Consider the following 19,284-nt stretch of genomic DNA (forward strand, 5'->3'; position numbering starts at 1 on the left):
CCATATATTATTGTATCGATTATCACTTAAGCTTATAGTTTATATTGTAATAGATTGCTTAATATATAATTATCTTAAAAATATCCGTGCTCATACTAAGTATCTTTATACTGATGTAGTATTTAAATATTTTTTCTATACTCGAAATTCTCGTAGGTCTATGCATTTCATAAGTATTACATTTGTATAAGGTAAATATGGTTCATTTTGTACATGAATATTACATAATATTTTATTATTTAATTCAAATAATATACAAATTATATTCTACATGATCACGAAAGAAAAGTATTGGAGTATAAAGGTACATGAGTGAAAGAATACTTTTGATTATCGCAATTTGAAATAAAGATTTTGTGGAATTATTTTTGGGTTTAAATTAACTTTAATGGATTAATTTATCAATGTCATTCTCATCTAATTAATGAGATTCTTAGACTGTGTCAATAATTGGTACCTACTCAATCCGAATAAAATCGAGTTTAAAACTTATTGAAAGTATTAATTGATTAATGTTAGACACTTAATATTATGTATGATAAACGTTTATTTATTTATCATATTATCTTATTGACTATTTTATATATTTACAGTGTTTTTGAAAATTGGATAAACACGAACTAGTATTTACATTATTGCTTGTATTATTTTCAAGTCAGTGTTGTCCAATACCTATAGGTCATCCATAAACTTTATAAATTATAAGATCACTTAGACATTAAATATAAAAAATATATATATATTAATACAAGAGCAATAAGTAAATTCATAATCTACATATTTTGTATGGATTGTGTACTTCCTAATGTTTGAGATTAATCTTACGTATCGATGAATAGTGAATAGATATGTTTATATAATAGATAATTTCATTGAATTTCACCTCTGTTTGACTGTAGCCATATAGCAATTGCATTTTTAGTAAAATTCGTTTACGCATTGCGACGAGTTGTAAAAATTAATTATCTCCGCTTTAATTATTATTTACTATTAACACAACCACAATAATGTATTTTAATATAAACTTTACAAATTATTAAAACATCTACGAGTATATTGACATAATATTATTATTCACATTTTTTATATAAGGTGTAGTATTGTAACATCGTATTAAGTTGTTAATATGTTTCATGTAATCATTATCAATGGTTGTAATTGTAATAACTAATCTGCACAGCTTGTCATAATATATGAGATTAGCTAGATTATATTAATATTAATTTTAAAAATCAACTTAAAAAAAAAAATAAGCTTCTGTAAAATAAAATAAACTTTTACGTCAACTACTGTATACACTGTATACACAATGTACATATATTTACTTTTTATTTATCCATTTATTTTTAGAATAGTGAGCTAGACATAGATATAATCATTTTATGTGTCACAAAAAAACAACTGACACATAAAGCTTTCATTGCGAAATGTATACTTTTTTTTTTCTAAATAGTTTCTAACTAAAAAATTCACCTAAAGGGGCAAACGAAGGTAAACGAATAACCAACTCGAATTTCGTATCCTTCAGTCCACTAACAGGAAGTTTGGGCATGGACACTAAAGCAAATATTATATACTTGTACATGTAAAAATATATTAACTAAACTTGTCGTTCAACGATGTACAGTTGGAATTGTAGAAGAGTTGTTCAAAAAATAAACATTACAGTTACAACCATTACTGTGAACTTTTTATTTTATTTGATAAAACTTTTTTCGCTATGTATATAAATAATACCATAATATTTAAATATGGTACAATATAATGATGGCTTGATGTGCGTGAGTGGGGAAACCATTAATTAATAACACCTTCTATATTAGATATATGTTATGTTGTTGATTTTTAGTTTTTTTTTTTAATGAGAAGGTTCTTTGGCTGATCAATTTTAATAAGGGACAGTCTGGTTAAATAGTTGATATTTTTTAATAATATTTTCACAATGATTGTGGTTAAAAGTGAGATGAATGGATTTATTAGATTTTCGATTTGTTTAGGAAAGAGGTAATTTATTGAGGTGCAATATTTTCATCTTATTTATTAAAAAAGCAAGCCATTATGATTTTTTTGAATCTAGTTCATGTTAATTTTGTAGACCGTAAATAAGTTTGGTTGTTATTTAAGTCATTTAAGTTTGAAGCATATGGTGGTATAGTGGGTTTGACATTATGTTAATAAATGGTGTTATAATTTTAATTATTTTAATTTCGTTTTTATTTGTTATATTTTTTTTATAGATGATTGTTGTTTTCGAAGTTATTATAGATTTGCGGTAGTTTGAGGGGTAATTTCCCTAGCATATTTCATATTTTTCAGGGTGATCGTAACTTTTCTAACCTGATTTAACCTTTTAGAGCTCGACTACATATTTTATTGTTTAGCTCAGATTCTAAATCAAAAAAAAAAAAAAAAAAAAACTATGGGTGTTTCGACTTTATTTTATGAACTAAAAATGAATATAGCAACAAAAAAAAAAAAAAAACTATATTATTGTGTTATGGTTATACCTGAAATGTATAAAATAGTTTGATAATTACCACATATTTTAGTACCTATGAGGTACTGAAAAATATTGAAAATTACGAAAACTCAATTACACCACGAACATTACAAGTGTAATGTTTATAGGTAGGTTAGGTTGGGTATAATACATCTATCATAATTTATACATTTATTCGTATAATAAATAACATGTTAATATATTTTTTTTCGATCATGTATTAATTTTTTATTTTTGATATTGTTTAATGTACACCAAAATTTGTTACAATCATCTAAAATTTAATTTTTAATTTTTCCAACATTAATCAATATTTATTATCTATTTGAAATTATCATCGAATATAATCAACGTGCGTGAGGATTATAAATTAAATTGTGATTTTTATATAATAGTCAAAATCTATTTTTAGTATGTTTATTTATATGATTCATATAACATGTAAGTGGTATACGGACCTGGCATAAAAATGCTGTATGTGAACAATCGGTCCCCATCATAATGTTATACGCGCACAATTAGGCTCGGCCATTTTTTTTTTTGGTACAAATAATAGCAAACACAATGTATCAATTTTAGTTTAATCGTGGTTTAAATACTTTAAATATATTTTAACCACACATTTATTGAGTGTATATTATAATGCATCAAAAAAGATTATACCCGCACTAATAACTTAACAAACCTAACCTTGCAGGTCAGACAAAAGTAATAATTTAATATTCTTAAATTATTTACTAAGAAAAAAAATACTGTCTAAAACTTTAAAATAATGAAATTTATAAAAAAAATTGTTTCGTTCTAAAATTTAAAGCGCTCCGTATACAATAACGGCGTGGGTCGCCGGTTGCCGACCGCTGATATAGATATTACAACATGTTGAAACGATTTGAATATAAATACAAATTATATGATTGAATAAATAATTAAAATATAATGCATCATTCTGTGTTTAATAGACTTAAAGACTTAAATATAACTTAAATATTTTTTATTATTAACAGTTAAATATATATAAAAAATACTTTTCAAAATGTTTTTCTTTAATTTTGTCTATTATAAGACCTTTTTAAAAAAGACCGGAACAACTTCATACATTTTCAATTGGTATATATAGACTTATTTGAAAAAGGCCAGAACTTTTTAGTGAATTTTAAAAAGGAAATAGGTCCCTTTTTCAGTTTCTACCTAAATTTTGCATTTTTATACTGTTATAATTTAATAAAACAAAAATTACACATATTGAATAAACATTCATATGAATAACATATTTATGAAAAAATAATATCAAATGATTTTTAATTTATTCAAAAATATATTTTTAAACGGTTTATTATTATTAAAATGTTCATTCATGAAGTTTTAATGTGAATATAATATATAATATATATTTTAATTTAATTAAATTGTATTTTATTTAAGATTTAAATATATAAGTTTATTATATATTTATACACTATTTACGATTGATTTTTTTTTAAATGTTCTGAAACGATTTTGGTGAACAGCTAGCATAAATTAAAATACTTATCATTATTATTAAAATAATATATACGTAAATATCAAAGTAACTGTTTAAGTTATACGGATCAAATTCTGTTAAAACAAGAACATTTTAATATACACTGTATACCTATACGCATATTGTATACATAGGGTTGTTTTAAATTAATTATCAATCAAGAACTTTACTTGATTTGAAACCTGTATTAAATTAATTATAGCTATTCGCGCTTCCTACTAAGGTATTAGTAGTGTCTCCAGAATTGTTTAATTTTATATTTTAAAAACATTGTGCACACAATGAACATTACTGTAATTGAAAAATAACTTGATGGTAAAATATAAACTATTATATTATTATAGATACTTTTATATTAACACGTGTAAAACTATTAGTTTTATCTCATTAATTATAACTTATAATAATATTTTGTTAAAAAATCAATTAATAACAAAACAAACATAGAAATATTTGTTAGACTAATAATTAATTTAATCAATATACAATTAAATTATATTATTAGTGATTTTTATTTGCAGTTAGTTATAGACAGTTATTAATACAAATCTATGTTACTATAGTCTATAATATAGTATTATTAAGAGAGATAAAACGAGATAAAAATGTTGTTTAGTTAAAAATTGTGAAAAAAAAGTTCTAAATCCCATTATACTATATAATTTATACATGTACTCGTATTAACAACCTAGATTTCATGTAAGCTTATAATTCATTCAAGTATAAAAGCCATTAAAGATTTAAATAATAGACCTATCTTTCGATTCAACCCTAGTCCATAAATTATTTTGACACTGACGTTATACTATTGTAAAATATAATTCGTTGCACATAGTTATATTCATATTTGGCCTAATTTAACAAATTTCATTCTTATTTAAAAATCATTATTTTGGTTCACCCTCTGCGTATTTCGGAAAGAAAAAAAAACCTAAACTAATCATTATATACAATTCTAATATCTAATCGTAAAGTACTTAGCCCTAAAACAAAATTGGACCTATCCAAAACACTGCCACACAACATAATATTATAATAATATTAAAATCGTTGACGATATACAATTCTGTATTTTTGTAAGCATCTATAAATTTTGATTGTAGGACTTAGAACTGATTATTATAATAACTAACATAATTAATTAATATTTATTATTTTAAATTAAAAGTCTACCGTATCAAATCTTCTGTAGTTAAATGTCCAATGCCTGCAGACACCATTCCATTACCATTCAAAAATCGTGAAACGACATTATTATTATTATTATTTTTATTATTATGTATATGAATAATTCATCAGGTAACAAAATCACCAATGACGCACGTCACTGTGCAATATGATCACAAATAAAATACTGTTGGTACAGTGAAATACGATGTCAAGCGGAATTATTTCAACTCGATTCGCATAACAACAAATGTGAAATAATGCATATTATTTTAAACACTTGAATATAATAACAGTATGTTTGATATACGCAGTAAAATAAAAAAAAAAAGTAAAATCTTTTTTTGTATGCGTGGGGCTATTTATCGCGCTTAAATTATCATATTCAGATTCAGTTTAATATTATAATTTACGACGATACCGTGTAAACACGCGGGGCTTAAGTTTATGATATTTTATTTCGTTTTCGTTCTCCGCAGTTTTAAACAAACAACGAAAACATCCCGATTTTATATATATATATTATATACATATATTTCGACTTAGAAAATACATGTATGTTTAATATTACTATGTATTCTTTGGACAGATAGTTTTGCTGAATGTGAATAGTTGTATGTAGCCATGTAAGAGATATATTGTGTTTAAAAAGTATACTTACCATCTTCTGATTGAAAATCTAAGGAACTATTCGTCTTTGTGTTTTTAGAGTTTTTAGACTTGGCCTATATTTCAATGTTTCTTGGCAATGATATTTGTATGGTTAGAACAATCCACTTGTCAGAATATTCCGCACTCGTATAATGCTTACGAAAAGTTTTCTAAAAGGTTTTTAAATTAAAAAAGGTGGGCAAGTACCGCTTTGCTATACATTAGGTGTCTAGTGGACCACTATGATGGATGTGTTAAATTTGAATTCAATGATATATCATTGTATACGGAAAACAATTCTGAGCGAAGACGTATCTGTCAGCCTATATATCACTAAATATAGTTCATGATATGTTTTTTGATATAGCTATAAAAGAAATTTATTTTAATATTACTATTGTGATTTAATGTTTGTCAAAAACATCGTACTTAATATAATTATTATATTAAAAATATATTAAATTAATAAATATAATTTAAACCGTATTATATTATTGTTATTAGCTATTGAGTAAATACCATTTTACCGTAAAAGAATGCGAATAAGTTCATAATATAAAAAGATAATATCTTAAAATTAATCTACACATTTTAAAAATGTCTTTACGTATAGTAAAATTTATAATATAAGTAAGAGTTACTTTATTTTTGTAAAGTCCCTGCGAAGAATACTTTTAAATTATAACAAAAAAAATAGAATCGTTATTCATCGTTAAAATATGTATTTCCATCCAAATTTGAACATTAAATATTCATAAACAATAATAATATGGCAACTGTATATTTTTTCCAATTTTTAAGTTCCAGTATAAAGTTACTGCTTATAAGGAAAATTATATTGCACATCCATTAGTGTGACTTAAATTACATCTAATATATAACAAAGCAAGCTACTTGCCCACCTTTTTTATTGTTCTTTTACTCGATTATTATGAAAAGTCCTGGACAATTTTTATTTTTAACTACCCAAAGCACCAACTGTATACAATTTTTTACTAGAAATCACCTTAAAAGTTAAAATCAAAAAATTTTCACTACCCCGAAAGGTGATGATAGGCAAAAAAACATCATTGTAAAATCAATATATTCATCATTTGTTTTATTAATTAGAATAATAATTATTATAATAACGTTTAAATAATAATACAGTCGTTGTAAAACATTCAGCTATATAAATCGGACTTATTTATAGAGAAATTGGGGTCGATTTCACGTGTTCACTCGCGTTTCAAAAAAGTTGATCGAACAGCTGAACATTTTTGGTCGTTGGTTGGGCGGCGGTTTATTCGCGTACATAATTTTCTTCAGAATGCCAGTCGCGTAATACATTATTGTCTGTATATAGTAAAAGTGTTTTTACACATGTGTGACCGGGCAAATCGACCGAATCTTTGGATGGTATCGCTCGGTTTATTTTTATTATCATCTCCCGACCCTTAATCGCGTTGTTTCGGATGGAAAAATTGACAACGTCGCAGTATATGATGATATAACTGCAACGCGCAGCTCGTACAACAATTTAGAGATGTTTCGTCGCTCATATACATTATACAATATGTGTATATATTTATGTATCTATATACAGTTTCAACGTATAAATAATAAATATATATATATATATATATATATATATACGTGCAATAAAAGTCCACATACAAAAGGTTAAAAAAATATAACACCTATAAGACTATTACATTGTTTTTGTATAATATAACGTAAGTGCAGACAATAATATTACCGATATCGTACACGGTTTTTAAAAAGACATTTTCAACAACCTTTGTACAGTCTCAATAAGGTGATCGAGGTTATTTAAATTTGTTTGTCTATCAAAATATAATCTTTATTTAAATTATAAAAGCCCCTTCTCTAAATATATTGACTATTACTCGTTCATTTATGGTGACTTAATGAGCTTATCTACTTATAGAAAGATGTAATATTTGTGAGACGATTAAAAGTGATTATTTAAAAGTCTAACTGAGATTTGGAAAATAAAAAAGTTTTTTTAATAACACATATCATTAAAGGTAATTAGAAAACAATTAGAACGTCCATTTTATTTTGAAGTATGGGTCGTAAAATGCAACTGTTATGTTTATTTCTGATAAAACAGTCGATGTGATTTTAGTATAATAATAATAGTATTGCCGTAAATAATAATAAAATATAATATTATTTGTTTATAAAAGCGATGACATATTATTCGTTTTTTAAATATTATGTATTTTTAGAGTATTTTCGTTTAAAACAAAGAAGAATAATTTGCGATTTAAAATAAAATATACCATGCACCGTCGTTGTTTGGTGATTATAATTTCACCGATTGCGAATAATATACTTTTCTCCTACGTAAATAATATGCCTCCATTACTCACGTTTGGTCAATTAAAATTATGATTAAGATACAGCTCTAAAATTATATTAATAATCTTTGTTTTCCAGACTTGAGTTGCTCAACGTTTTTAAAATTGACAAATTCTGAGTGTAGATAACCGAAAAATATAGCATCTAGTTTTTTCAATCATCGTTTTGGCAGAGTCAGTGCATGAATGAATTTTTTTCCAAAAATTCGGGATTGTTTGGGTGATTTTTTACGATTATGAATTGATTTAATAAATTCGCGATTTCCTCTCGATCCGTTTTTTCTGTATTCTCTCCCTCCTTCTTACCATGAAAAAATAACTGCTAACCTCCTGCTATCATGTCATCATGTCTAGATGCAAGCAAGCCGATCTCTTATGGCAAGCTGAAATGCATATGAGCAGAATATTTCGGTAGTCCAAGCACGCATTTCCTTCAGGTCAATGTTTCTGTAGATGACGAGTATTATAATATTTGTGTAAATTTTAAAATATCTAACGAGATAAATATTATACTTTGCTATTATCTCATCTGTTCTCGACCTCCACCCTCGTTTGTCTTATTTAATGTTCTTCGCTTTCCAATTAATAATTTGTCAATCGCCACAGAAATATCGTCAGTTCTTTAGAGACAAAATGTATACTGATCTCTATAAGGCCAGCAAAAAATCCGAATGTAGGGTAAATAAAAAGCATTGGTTCTTCAACACTAACGTCTAATTAACGACATAGCATTAAAGAAAGATTATTTTTCTTTTGTCAGTAAGAAGGAAAATATAGGTTAAATTTACTGGCGTACTACTGTATAACTACTTATACGAGTATTATCATTAATTAATAATATTTACGTCGATGTAACAATGTACAAATATATTATTTTTGAGAATAAACGTAGGTATACAATATAATACCGATTCCATAATTCATTTTTAGATGAAACGGTATTGTAAACTACAGCTTGTTATTAGTATGTCATCAGTTAATTATTAGTTTATTACAAATTATATACGTCATTAATTTTTATTATGTAATTTAATTAATATACTATGTTGTTTTTGTACAAGTTCCTACTAATATTCTTTATAAACAATCTCTACTTTATTAAATATGCTTTTCGGGCAGTTTTAAAATACGTGACAAAAAACAAATTTTTTGAATAATTTTGAAATTTAAAAGCTTTTCCAGCCATTCTTGTTGAAAACGTATTGTTGTTGTTTATAGTATGTTTTTTTTAAAACTTACTATATATCGCTTAACGTTTTTAGCAACATCAGTATTATTTGAACAAGATTTAGGATCCACAAGCACGTTATATTATTATTATTATTATTATTATTATTATTATGCTTAGCCAAGCAAGCTTCTCGTATATGCATACGTATTTATGTACTTGTTACTTGTGTGTCTCCGTTACGCGCATGTTAAATTTAAATATTGCGATTTCATAACCAGCTCATGCACAATAGTTACTGCTGATACTTGCAGTATAATCAGAGCCACTTATGACTGAAGTACTCGCGACAATTAGTGTGAGGGATTTTACCAGGATTTTTTTTAAATAAGACAAAAACGTAAAATTTTCACGGAAAAATATTTAATATACTTCTGAAACTCATTCAACCTTGTTGCTCCAGTTCGGTTTACACAACCCAAAAATTGTATATATTATATACCTAATCTACACTCAAAAACAAGGATAAGAAGATAAATATTGTCCTTAACTACGATATTAGGTAATATAATTTACCATCCCATGAGAATTTTAAGTAGAGCAATTGCAGTTACTTTGATACTGACACTAATCTGTTGTCTATTAAAACACTATGCCTATGAGCAGTAACCATTTATTATAATATAATATTATATTAATCGCCTTTTTCGTCATAATATTTATTTAAAATTTGTATTTAATTTTTATATATAAATATTATAAGGTTAGGTATTATAATACTTACAATTTGGCTAAAAAAAATATTCAATAAATAATAATAAATACTAAGTTTATATATTGCGATGATATTACAGTACCTATATTTACTGCAGAATTTAATTTAGTACGCTCCTGATTGTTATTATATGCCAGTTACACCACTATTGTTTTCCTATACATCGTGCCACGGGGCTAATCTCTCTTGATAGTATAATATCAACGTTGGCACATAATCTTCAACGGAGTCTTCGTATTTCAGAGTGACGCCATTTTGTGTCAAGTTCAAATTTGTATTTAATGGATTGCCTAAATACTTCACTATATAGGTACATATTTTTGGATTGTACACTGAATAACGTTCCATTATCCGCTGAACGGTATCCTCCAAACATATCTAAAACGTAGTTATGCTACAGATATTATTATAGTCCAAACGCTATATTTTTATCTTATATATATATTATTTAGATATCACAACCCACACAATGCTGATTTGTAATTAAATTTTATAAAAGCGAATAATAAATTTATATGTGATAATGTGATATACTGATATGAAAAAAAATACACGAATGCTGTACTATCATTTTTATAAGCAAACTTTAAAACAATATATATATATTAATCGATAAATTAGTGGATGTTTGGATCGTATTAATACATGCATCAAATCGTTTACGGAAATCGTACCTTTATCGTCACACTCCGTTTTATGAGCGGATTAATAACTTGGACGTTGATAGGTCTGACCGTCTCCATACCAACATTATATTTGTCGTCCGCCCACCACGGCGTCGTGCATATATCAGATTCCCAGTTCACGTCCGGTTCGAATTTCGGCTCGTGGGGTATCCTAAATGGCATTAATGATACACGGGCACCAGTTTCGGGGTGAAGATGCGTTTTCAACTACAGTATGAATAAACACAGAAAATGAGCATTAAGTCATTAGTATACTTTTATAAGCAACTGCATAGTTTTAAAATTATCATTATTATAATATTATATTGTTTGTTTTGTCACACTAAAACAAATCACCATTCGTAAAATAAAGTAAAAATCGAACAGTCATATATTAATGTATAATGTATATAAATATTAATTAATGAAAATAAATATACTGATAATATTATAAAATAAATTAAATTAATGTATTTAATATTACTTTCATTAAAAGAAAATTAACTTTAAGTGTATAAATGTGCTTAATCGCTAATAATTAACATTAAAAACATAATATTTGTGAATCGGTGTATTTTAATAATAAACTTATATTACGTATAAATACGTTTTGTGAAAAGCAATACAATTATTATCTATTGTGTTACTGATTTTTATTTTAAATTTTTGTTAAATTCTATAGTTAATATACTTCATCGTTGAGTAATAAAATCAAAATTGCGCTTTTTAACTAAAATAAATGATCAAATTGTGATCGTACAAAAAAAAAGGTTTCAACAAAATTATTTGAAAAATAAACTTATAAACGTTAAAAATATTATAAATCTTACGAACATTACAGTGTATTTAATAGCATAATTGTATTGATTTATTAATTTCATCTAAATAACGCGGGTGATTATCCAATGTGTGTAATACATAACTATGAATAATCACTTAATTTACCTAGAAAAATGATTTTAAATTCAGAAAAGAGAAAATCAGCTGATCAAATACTAAAAATTATTAGGGAAAAAATTATCAACGCTTTTGTAGAATTAACACAATTAATAAACAACAATGACATACATTGAATAAGCAAATATAAATTTCATGAACATTGAAAAAACTATTCGATTTTAACAAAATCTTATAATGTAACACACGACACTATTATCCAAATATATTTGTATTTATTAAACGTTTTAACACAATTAAACATAGTCACATAGATACTTTTTTTAACGCAGCATACTAATACAATACCTTGAACTACATGGTGTCATAAAATAAACAACATTGTAAAATACATTAACTTTTATGCTCAAAAATTAATTACTAAGTTACAGTTTTTAAAATCAGTTTGTTATAATAATTACAAAAAATAATTGACAAGTTAAAAAAACACTTTAAAAAAATTATTTCACATTTATTATTTATATAAATTATTTACTCGTATATAATATATTAACATAATTGTTTATATAAAAAAATAATTTCAACCACACCAATGATTACAACTATTAACTATTGTCAGTCCTAAGCCTGTAAGTGGAAAGGAAAATAATTGTTCTCTAAACGTTTAACCACTTCAAATGCATGATGTTTTTGTCAAAATACCTTTTATTTGAGTCCAAGTGCAGTTTTACCATTATATGATTTTTAATATAGTGCAGTCAACTATTAAATGATTTTTACCTGAGTGTAGTTCAACTAAAATAAGTGCAATTCGACCATACCTATCACTTAAAATAAATTGAAACAATGAAATGATTATGATGAAAAACGAGTATTAAAAGAATGAGAGACAAACTTTTTCTTATATAGATCGAATTGATAATAAATATTAGAACAGGAGTCTGAGTCTGAGCGGCAGTACTTATAAAAATCTATTCATTTTGAAGGTAATTTGTTGTAAAATGTTGTCGACAGTAAATATAAATGTCAGAATGTTACTGTACTCACGATAATTGCACCGAGTTCATTCATTTCGAACCAGTAGGATACGTCTTTCCCGCCTTCTCGAAGTATCGGATTAACGAGATCTACGTCATGTCCGAACTCCTCGATCAGTCCGGAGACGTTTTTTACCACTCCGTATATTGTCATCCAACAATCGCTACGAGTGTTGTGACTTGACACTTCTTCCGGCAGGAAATACGTATTGCGCCACGACATGACAATAATAATATAAATATGTACGTAGATATATAAATTATCGTTACTAACCCTTAATATAAAGCATTTATAGCACAAATTGTTACAGTATTTTCTAAGCTTATTGACATGGTATTATTTAATTGTTATAGTTTTTCGTCGTGACAATAGAAAACAATTGTTTGCCCGCAGCTGTTGGGACGATATATAAAATCTTTATCGTCTTAATAATAATAATAATAATAATGATACAATTTGAGTTTAATATTACTCGCATATTATTTAATAATTACAATTCTTAAATATATGTATATATATATATATATTTTTTTTTTACAGTGTCTGATTTCACGCAAGAGTTGTCCCAAATGTACGAACAACACGCAGCCGAGCTGCAACTGCTAGTCACGAATTTCAGAAAAAAAAACACCGATCTCAGGAAGGACAGGTATACCTTATATATATACATACACCAATTATAAAGATCGTGGAACGGAAAGCATATAGACTTTGAAAGAGAATCGGACGGGGAGAAGGCATTTTTTGCCAAGAGGTAGAGGTGTAATAGTCGGGTTACCGTCGGAAAAAACCAATAGTTAAAACGTAGAAAACGCGTTTATGGTTTCTTGTTTCACTCTTGAAAAATGCGTAATTTAATATTTTTACACACCCAAAAAATAAATGCAGGTCTCCAGAGAAATACGAAACGCCCTATTTTTATTCTACAGTTGGAAAAAAAGAAGAACGAGCTCTAATAATTTAAAGAAAATTAGTATTAATTTTAATACCATCGTTTTTTTTCAGGCCCTCATTCCCTAGCCAATTATTTTACACATGGGAGACGTTCCTACAAGAAGTAGAAACGGACTCAAAGTCAATCAGTGATGTAGCTAGTGTACTTGGTCGGCAAATTTCTAGACCACTTTTAGATAGGTCATTCCATCGAAAAGTACAGTCACGTAAGGTATTCAGTCAAAGGGACTCATTGGAATTGATCCTGCAAAAGTCAGAGGATAAACTATCAAAAGTAAATATTTTAACTATAATAATATAAAAAATATTTATTTGAAATGAATAATATTATAATTATGTTTCGTAGGAAATATTAAACTAAATTTAAATTTACTTCATTTAAAGCACCTCAAAGTTCCTCTTCGCTCCGTTACTTTCTTGTTATTTTTGTATTTTATTTACATATTATTATGCAAATTGCAATTATTGGTTTATTTTAAGTTGTAAAATATTTATTAATAACGTTGACTTTGATATAGTTTGTTACAAACTTAAATAAATATTTTAATAAATTACGTAAAATATATCAATCATAGAATGTATTATATTAACTTGTAAAGTATTGCAATTATTTACATTAGTATATTATATTAAATATGCAAATGGGTTCTAAAGGTTATAAATATAAAATTGATAATCTTTATAACAGATTACAAAGAAAACTCACGTAAAGTAAAAATACCATAACTTAAACGAATAAATAAGGCTTTTGTTTTATTTATAAAGTTTGATTCTAAAAATTCAAAAATTTTGGTGTAATTATTGCAGCTGCTCCTCCAACTAAAAAAAAAAATTATTATTATTATTAAAAATTAGGATTCGCTGTACAAGCACCAAAAGTCGAGTACAGTCCAGGATAACCATATCATAATAAAATGTGATACTAGTTTAATTAAAAACCTAATCATATGGGAGGGGGGGTACAGTAATATTATTATTATTATTATTATGACACTTATAACACTATATCGTATTATGATTGTTGACCTGTAGTGTAGAGAAGATTACAAACGTTCTTTCCTTGCCCAGCTGTCTTCTCCAAATAGCTCAGCGTCCTTATCTTCGTACCTTGATGCCCACAACGCCTACGTCACACAGCTACATGCCACCAATGGTATGGTCGACCAGTACAACCAATACGTACTACCACAACTTTTACAGGTAATGGTCCGTTTAGTCCACGCTACATACATGTATATTTTATTGTTATATGTCATGGCTACGTATCGAACTATAATATTTTAATATTACCTCATGATTTATTATTCCGTTTTTACCCATATTTAGGAATTAGAAGATGTTTACTCGGACTTATGTATGTCCCTGTCGGACGCGGTTCTCCAAGGATCCGATGTCATATACAACAAGGTACTGAATAATAAAATAAATAGGTTTATACCTTTTTATAATAATAATCAAACATCCCCTAAACCAACTTGGTGGTCCAGTGGAGATTTATTAATCTATATAAATATATTATGCACAGTCCAGTGATCAATCTAAGAGATACAACGCTCTAGGATCCCAATGCAGACAGCTGACACCTGGTTCAGATTTAACTGCGTTCGCTCGGTCTCTAACGCCACTACCCACTACGCCACACTCGTCACAGCGGACTCGAAACTATTGTCCGCCACAAGCTCCGGTGGACACTGAGGGATTGATCTTGGAACCTGGCGTAACGGTAAGTTAACCATCGACAATATTAATGTCACGTCGAGAACGTGTCTAAGTTTTACTCTTATTTTTTTTTTCAGGAAGCTATAGCACAACTGGCGTTAAAAAACGAATTGATTGTCGACAGGCTGGCCAGCTTGGATGTGAGAGCTGGATATGACACTATAAGAGCGGAATTGATGGACCTCGAGTCTCAGATGAAACAGATACAAGATTCAGTGGAAACGTTTAAGCGCTTACAACAAAGGTTTATTTAGTGACATAGAAATATATTATATACAATAATTGTATACAAAATTAAGAACCCGTGAACTAATTAACAGTTTTAAACTACTGAGTGAAAACACATCTTAATTTTAAATAAATTGAATCCGTGCACGAATATGTTCAATCATATCATATTTATCTGTACATGTATTTATAATATAAATTCATATACGTACTCGGCCAACTCAAACTCATAAATGTATTTACGAAATTATATAAAAATAAAACAGTTTTTTAAATCTTACGTAACTTTAATAGGCAGAATTTTAAGTGACATAATATTATTTTAACTCACTAAATAAAGTTATGCAATACGAAACTCCAAATGTCACGTAACAAATACGTCGGCAGCGAAAATGTTGTTATCGGTGCTTTAGACATGTATGTCTAAAATGTTGTTTGTGCCATCCCTAACTTAAACCAAACTTATTTTAACTGGTATGATTTTAAAAGTTAAAACTAAAATTCTTATATAATTCGTATACTTATCGAGTCTTATGCAAAATATTTAGTATAATATATAAGGTAAAACGTTTCACGTTAGACATATTAAATTGATACTATTTTAAGAACGGACTGTTTTTAATCCTGTTATAATTGTATGACTTCCTGTATCTGATCCTATAAAAAATCATAATATAAACAACCTTTAATAATATTTATCTACAGTATACACCTTTATACAATCAATTTTAATATTTAATATTAATTATTATTTATATAGTATTTTTAAGTTAAACAATTTTTTTTCAAACTTTATTTTTAAATATTTAATTAAAAATTAATCACATTAATACAATTAAGTAGGGTTTCAGATATTTAAAATTTACCCTATGCCTTTTGTTTTTAAAAACAATTAAAGTTAAAATAATATATGAAGTAGGAAGTACATATAAATAGTAGGTAATGTTAAAATGTATATTCTATGCAATCTTTTAATCTTTGGCAGAGACTCCTTAAATCATATACATTTTATAAGGTCTATTTCTATATACTAATTTAATTGATGTTAGAGTTTAAACTCCGAGGTCTTGAATATAATTCACTTGAATATATATTTTAAAGTCAATTGAAACCAAAATAAAGTGTAAGGCGCCTATTAAAACATATACAAATCTCAATAACTCTAATTTATAATGTATATTATTATGTATAATAGTTTACAACTCCAGATATGAATTTGTGATTTATTTATTTTTAATAACTTTACTTCGACTATTCTATATTCGCGTTTGATAAATTCTTCATATTTCGTGAAGTAGAATAGTCTGTAATAATTTTTAAATCTGCTCTGTTCATGTATATACTACACCACAACCATGTACTGCGTTATACGTACATAGTAAAGTTCTAAATTCCTATTATAGACAATGATAGATCATGATAATTCACACCATTAGAATAGTGAAATAGGTAATATAAACTTTTTTTTGAGATGATCGATTTTAAAGCTATCTATATATTATTACTTGTAAGATACGTATACGAGGCTATTGACCAGAATCTAAAATAATACAAAAAGTTTTTCACGTTCAATTGTATAATATTTAATTAAGACACCATATTATATCAAAATAAACAACTAAAAAGTACATTGTTATAAGCGTAAATTTAACATGAACACACAAAATAAAAATCTGTTAGTTGTGATCACAATGATGTTCACTATTATAGCTGTTTACTATACTTTAAAGCACGGGAAAGCATATATTATCTATGTATAATGTATTAATGTATCATATTATATAATATATAATAATTATATATATATACGATTTTGAAGTTTGTAAGTGACAGTTTTATTATACTATAATCATAATGACATAAATAGATAATTCACAAACCTAATTAAAAAATCTTCTTTAGTTTCGTTATTATCAAGTTTTTTTTTCAATACAGGTGGTAGTTGTCATAAAATTGAATAGAAATAACATTAAGCATTTAAGCCTTAATATAATTTATTTATCATGTGGTATAATTAAATAAAAATTCTATCCACTGGCATACTATTGACATAACATAAACGTTTTAAAGTTATTATTAATCCACATACGGCATTTTAGAGATTGCGCGTAACGGTGTAAATGTTTGTTAAAATTCGGACATATAATTGTAACCACTCCGAAAAAGAAAAAAAACGATTAGAAATGTCTTGACGTCGCTTTAATATCAAACGACATTTACTTAAAATATTTCTATGAAAATTGTTATCACGATTTTGTTGCTGATAATATAGTTTTGTGCCCCATATAGTATATTATTATTATTATTATTATTATTTTATTGTTGTATTTATTATATTAATATTATAGTCGAAAACCGGACCGTAATTTTATCAAAACATAATACTATTGTAATTATTATTATTATTATTATTATTATCGTTATTAGTTCGCATTTGGTCGACGTCAAATTATGCGGTGAGAAACGACATATTATCAGACGACGACGATCTTCCGGATACATCACACGCGGGACGCGTTTTATCGTACGGAAACTGCAGCAAACGGATACGAAAAAGCATCGTTTCCTACACCCAGTTACAACCAACGCCGACCCGAATATTAAAAATTTATCTTCATTGTCTCTGCGCGTTATTTTACCAAAAAAACAAATTCGACTACAATTTAATTTTAATTTTTTTTTTTTCTATTTAGTCATTATATTATATTATATAGTATTGTGATTATTTATATTCCATAGAAAAATCGTTATCTTTTTGTAACATTTTTTTTTGACAACGCAGCGCCGAACAAAAACAAAGCTGTAAACCCTATTGTTTCATTTTGTTCCTTCCTCAGTTACTCTCACTCAGTCTCTCTCTCTCGACGAATATGTATACATATTTACAAAGAGAGTGATTCAGTCCTCTTATATTATGCAGTTTAATCGTTTGCAATTTTTATTATCGAACGCTATTCGTTTCTCGTGGATGATGATTAATCGGAATCAAATACGTTCAACCACATCACGGTATACATCATATTATTCCGGTCAATCAATCCCGTCGTCCCGTGCAGCGTTTATTAATCGATCCACGATAGTGCACGCGTTATGGTGTATAAGCAGTGGTATTAAAGTTGTAGAATGGTGTATAGATAGTTAAGGAGAATGTCCGTAAATCAAACGAGCCGAATTCGTACAAACCAATAAATCATTTATTTTATCGTTTTGCTTCGTTGTTTCTACCAAAATGGTCGCTTTTCCGTTCGATTTGGTCACACGGGCGTTGATGCAAAGTCCATTGCGACGCAAAAACTTTAAGACTAATAATAAATAATTATTATTGAGTACGAAGCTGAATACCATAATAATAATAATTTCACTAATATAAATACAGTAAAAATATTATTTAACATTAAAATTGTTTCGTATTTGAATGATTAATGTCACTGGATTACAATTTTACCATATGTTTGTCTATAACATTTATTATGAATTCAATACAAAATACAATATTATTCAACTTGATGAAAACTATATTTAATAAAATAATAAAATTATAGTTAGTGCTTTTATTATTTCCGTTTAAATAGATAAAGCTAAGTACCATATATTTTAATAAATAGTAGCAGTTAACGGATAATTTTCATTTGTT

The 19,284-nt window shown here is 26.9% G+C and overlaps 2 protein-coding genes across 15 annotated transcripts in view; one reads left to right on the forward strand and one right to left on the reverse strand.

The window, feature by feature from the left end:
- Positions 1-19,284, forward strand: part of LOC132921992 (uncharacterized) — a 302,827-nt gene that overhangs the window by 144,455 nt on the left and 139,088 nt on the right. For all 14 annotated transcript variants that reach the window (XM_060985267.1, XM_060985266.1, XM_060985268.1 and 11 more), the window contains exons 4-9: positions 13,290-13,398; positions 13,755-13,977; positions 14,736-14,903; positions 15,030-15,110; positions 15,229-15,426; positions 15,500-15,666. In XM_060985267.1, coding sequence (XP_060841250.1) covers positions 13,290-13,398; positions 13,755-13,977; positions 14,736-14,903; positions 15,030-15,110; positions 15,229-15,426; positions 15,500-15,666 — 946 coding nt within the window. The remainder of the gene's footprint in view (positions 1-13,289; positions 13,399-13,754; positions 13,978-14,735; positions 14,904-15,029; positions 15,111-15,228; positions 15,427-15,499; positions 15,667-19,284) is intronic.
- Positions 10,299-12,971, reverse strand: LOC132921811 (cytochrome b5 domain-containing protein 1). Its single transcript, XM_060985020.1, has 3 exons — positions 12,759-12,971; positions 10,824-11,042; positions 10,299-10,527 (listed from the first exon to the last, which is right to left on the reverse strand). The coding sequence occupies exons 1-3, from the start codon at positions 12,969-12,971 to the stop codon at positions 10,306-10,308; spliced, it is 654 nt and encodes a 217-aa protein (XP_060841003.1). The 3' UTR covers positions 10,299-10,305.

This window comes from Rhopalosiphum padi, chromosome 2 (assembly GCF_020882245.1).
Source record: "Rhopalosiphum padi isolate XX-2018 chromosome 2, ASM2088224v1, whole genome shotgun sequence".
NCBI lineage: Eukaryota > Metazoa > Arthropoda > Insecta > Hemiptera > Aphididae > Rhopalosiphum > Rhopalosiphum padi.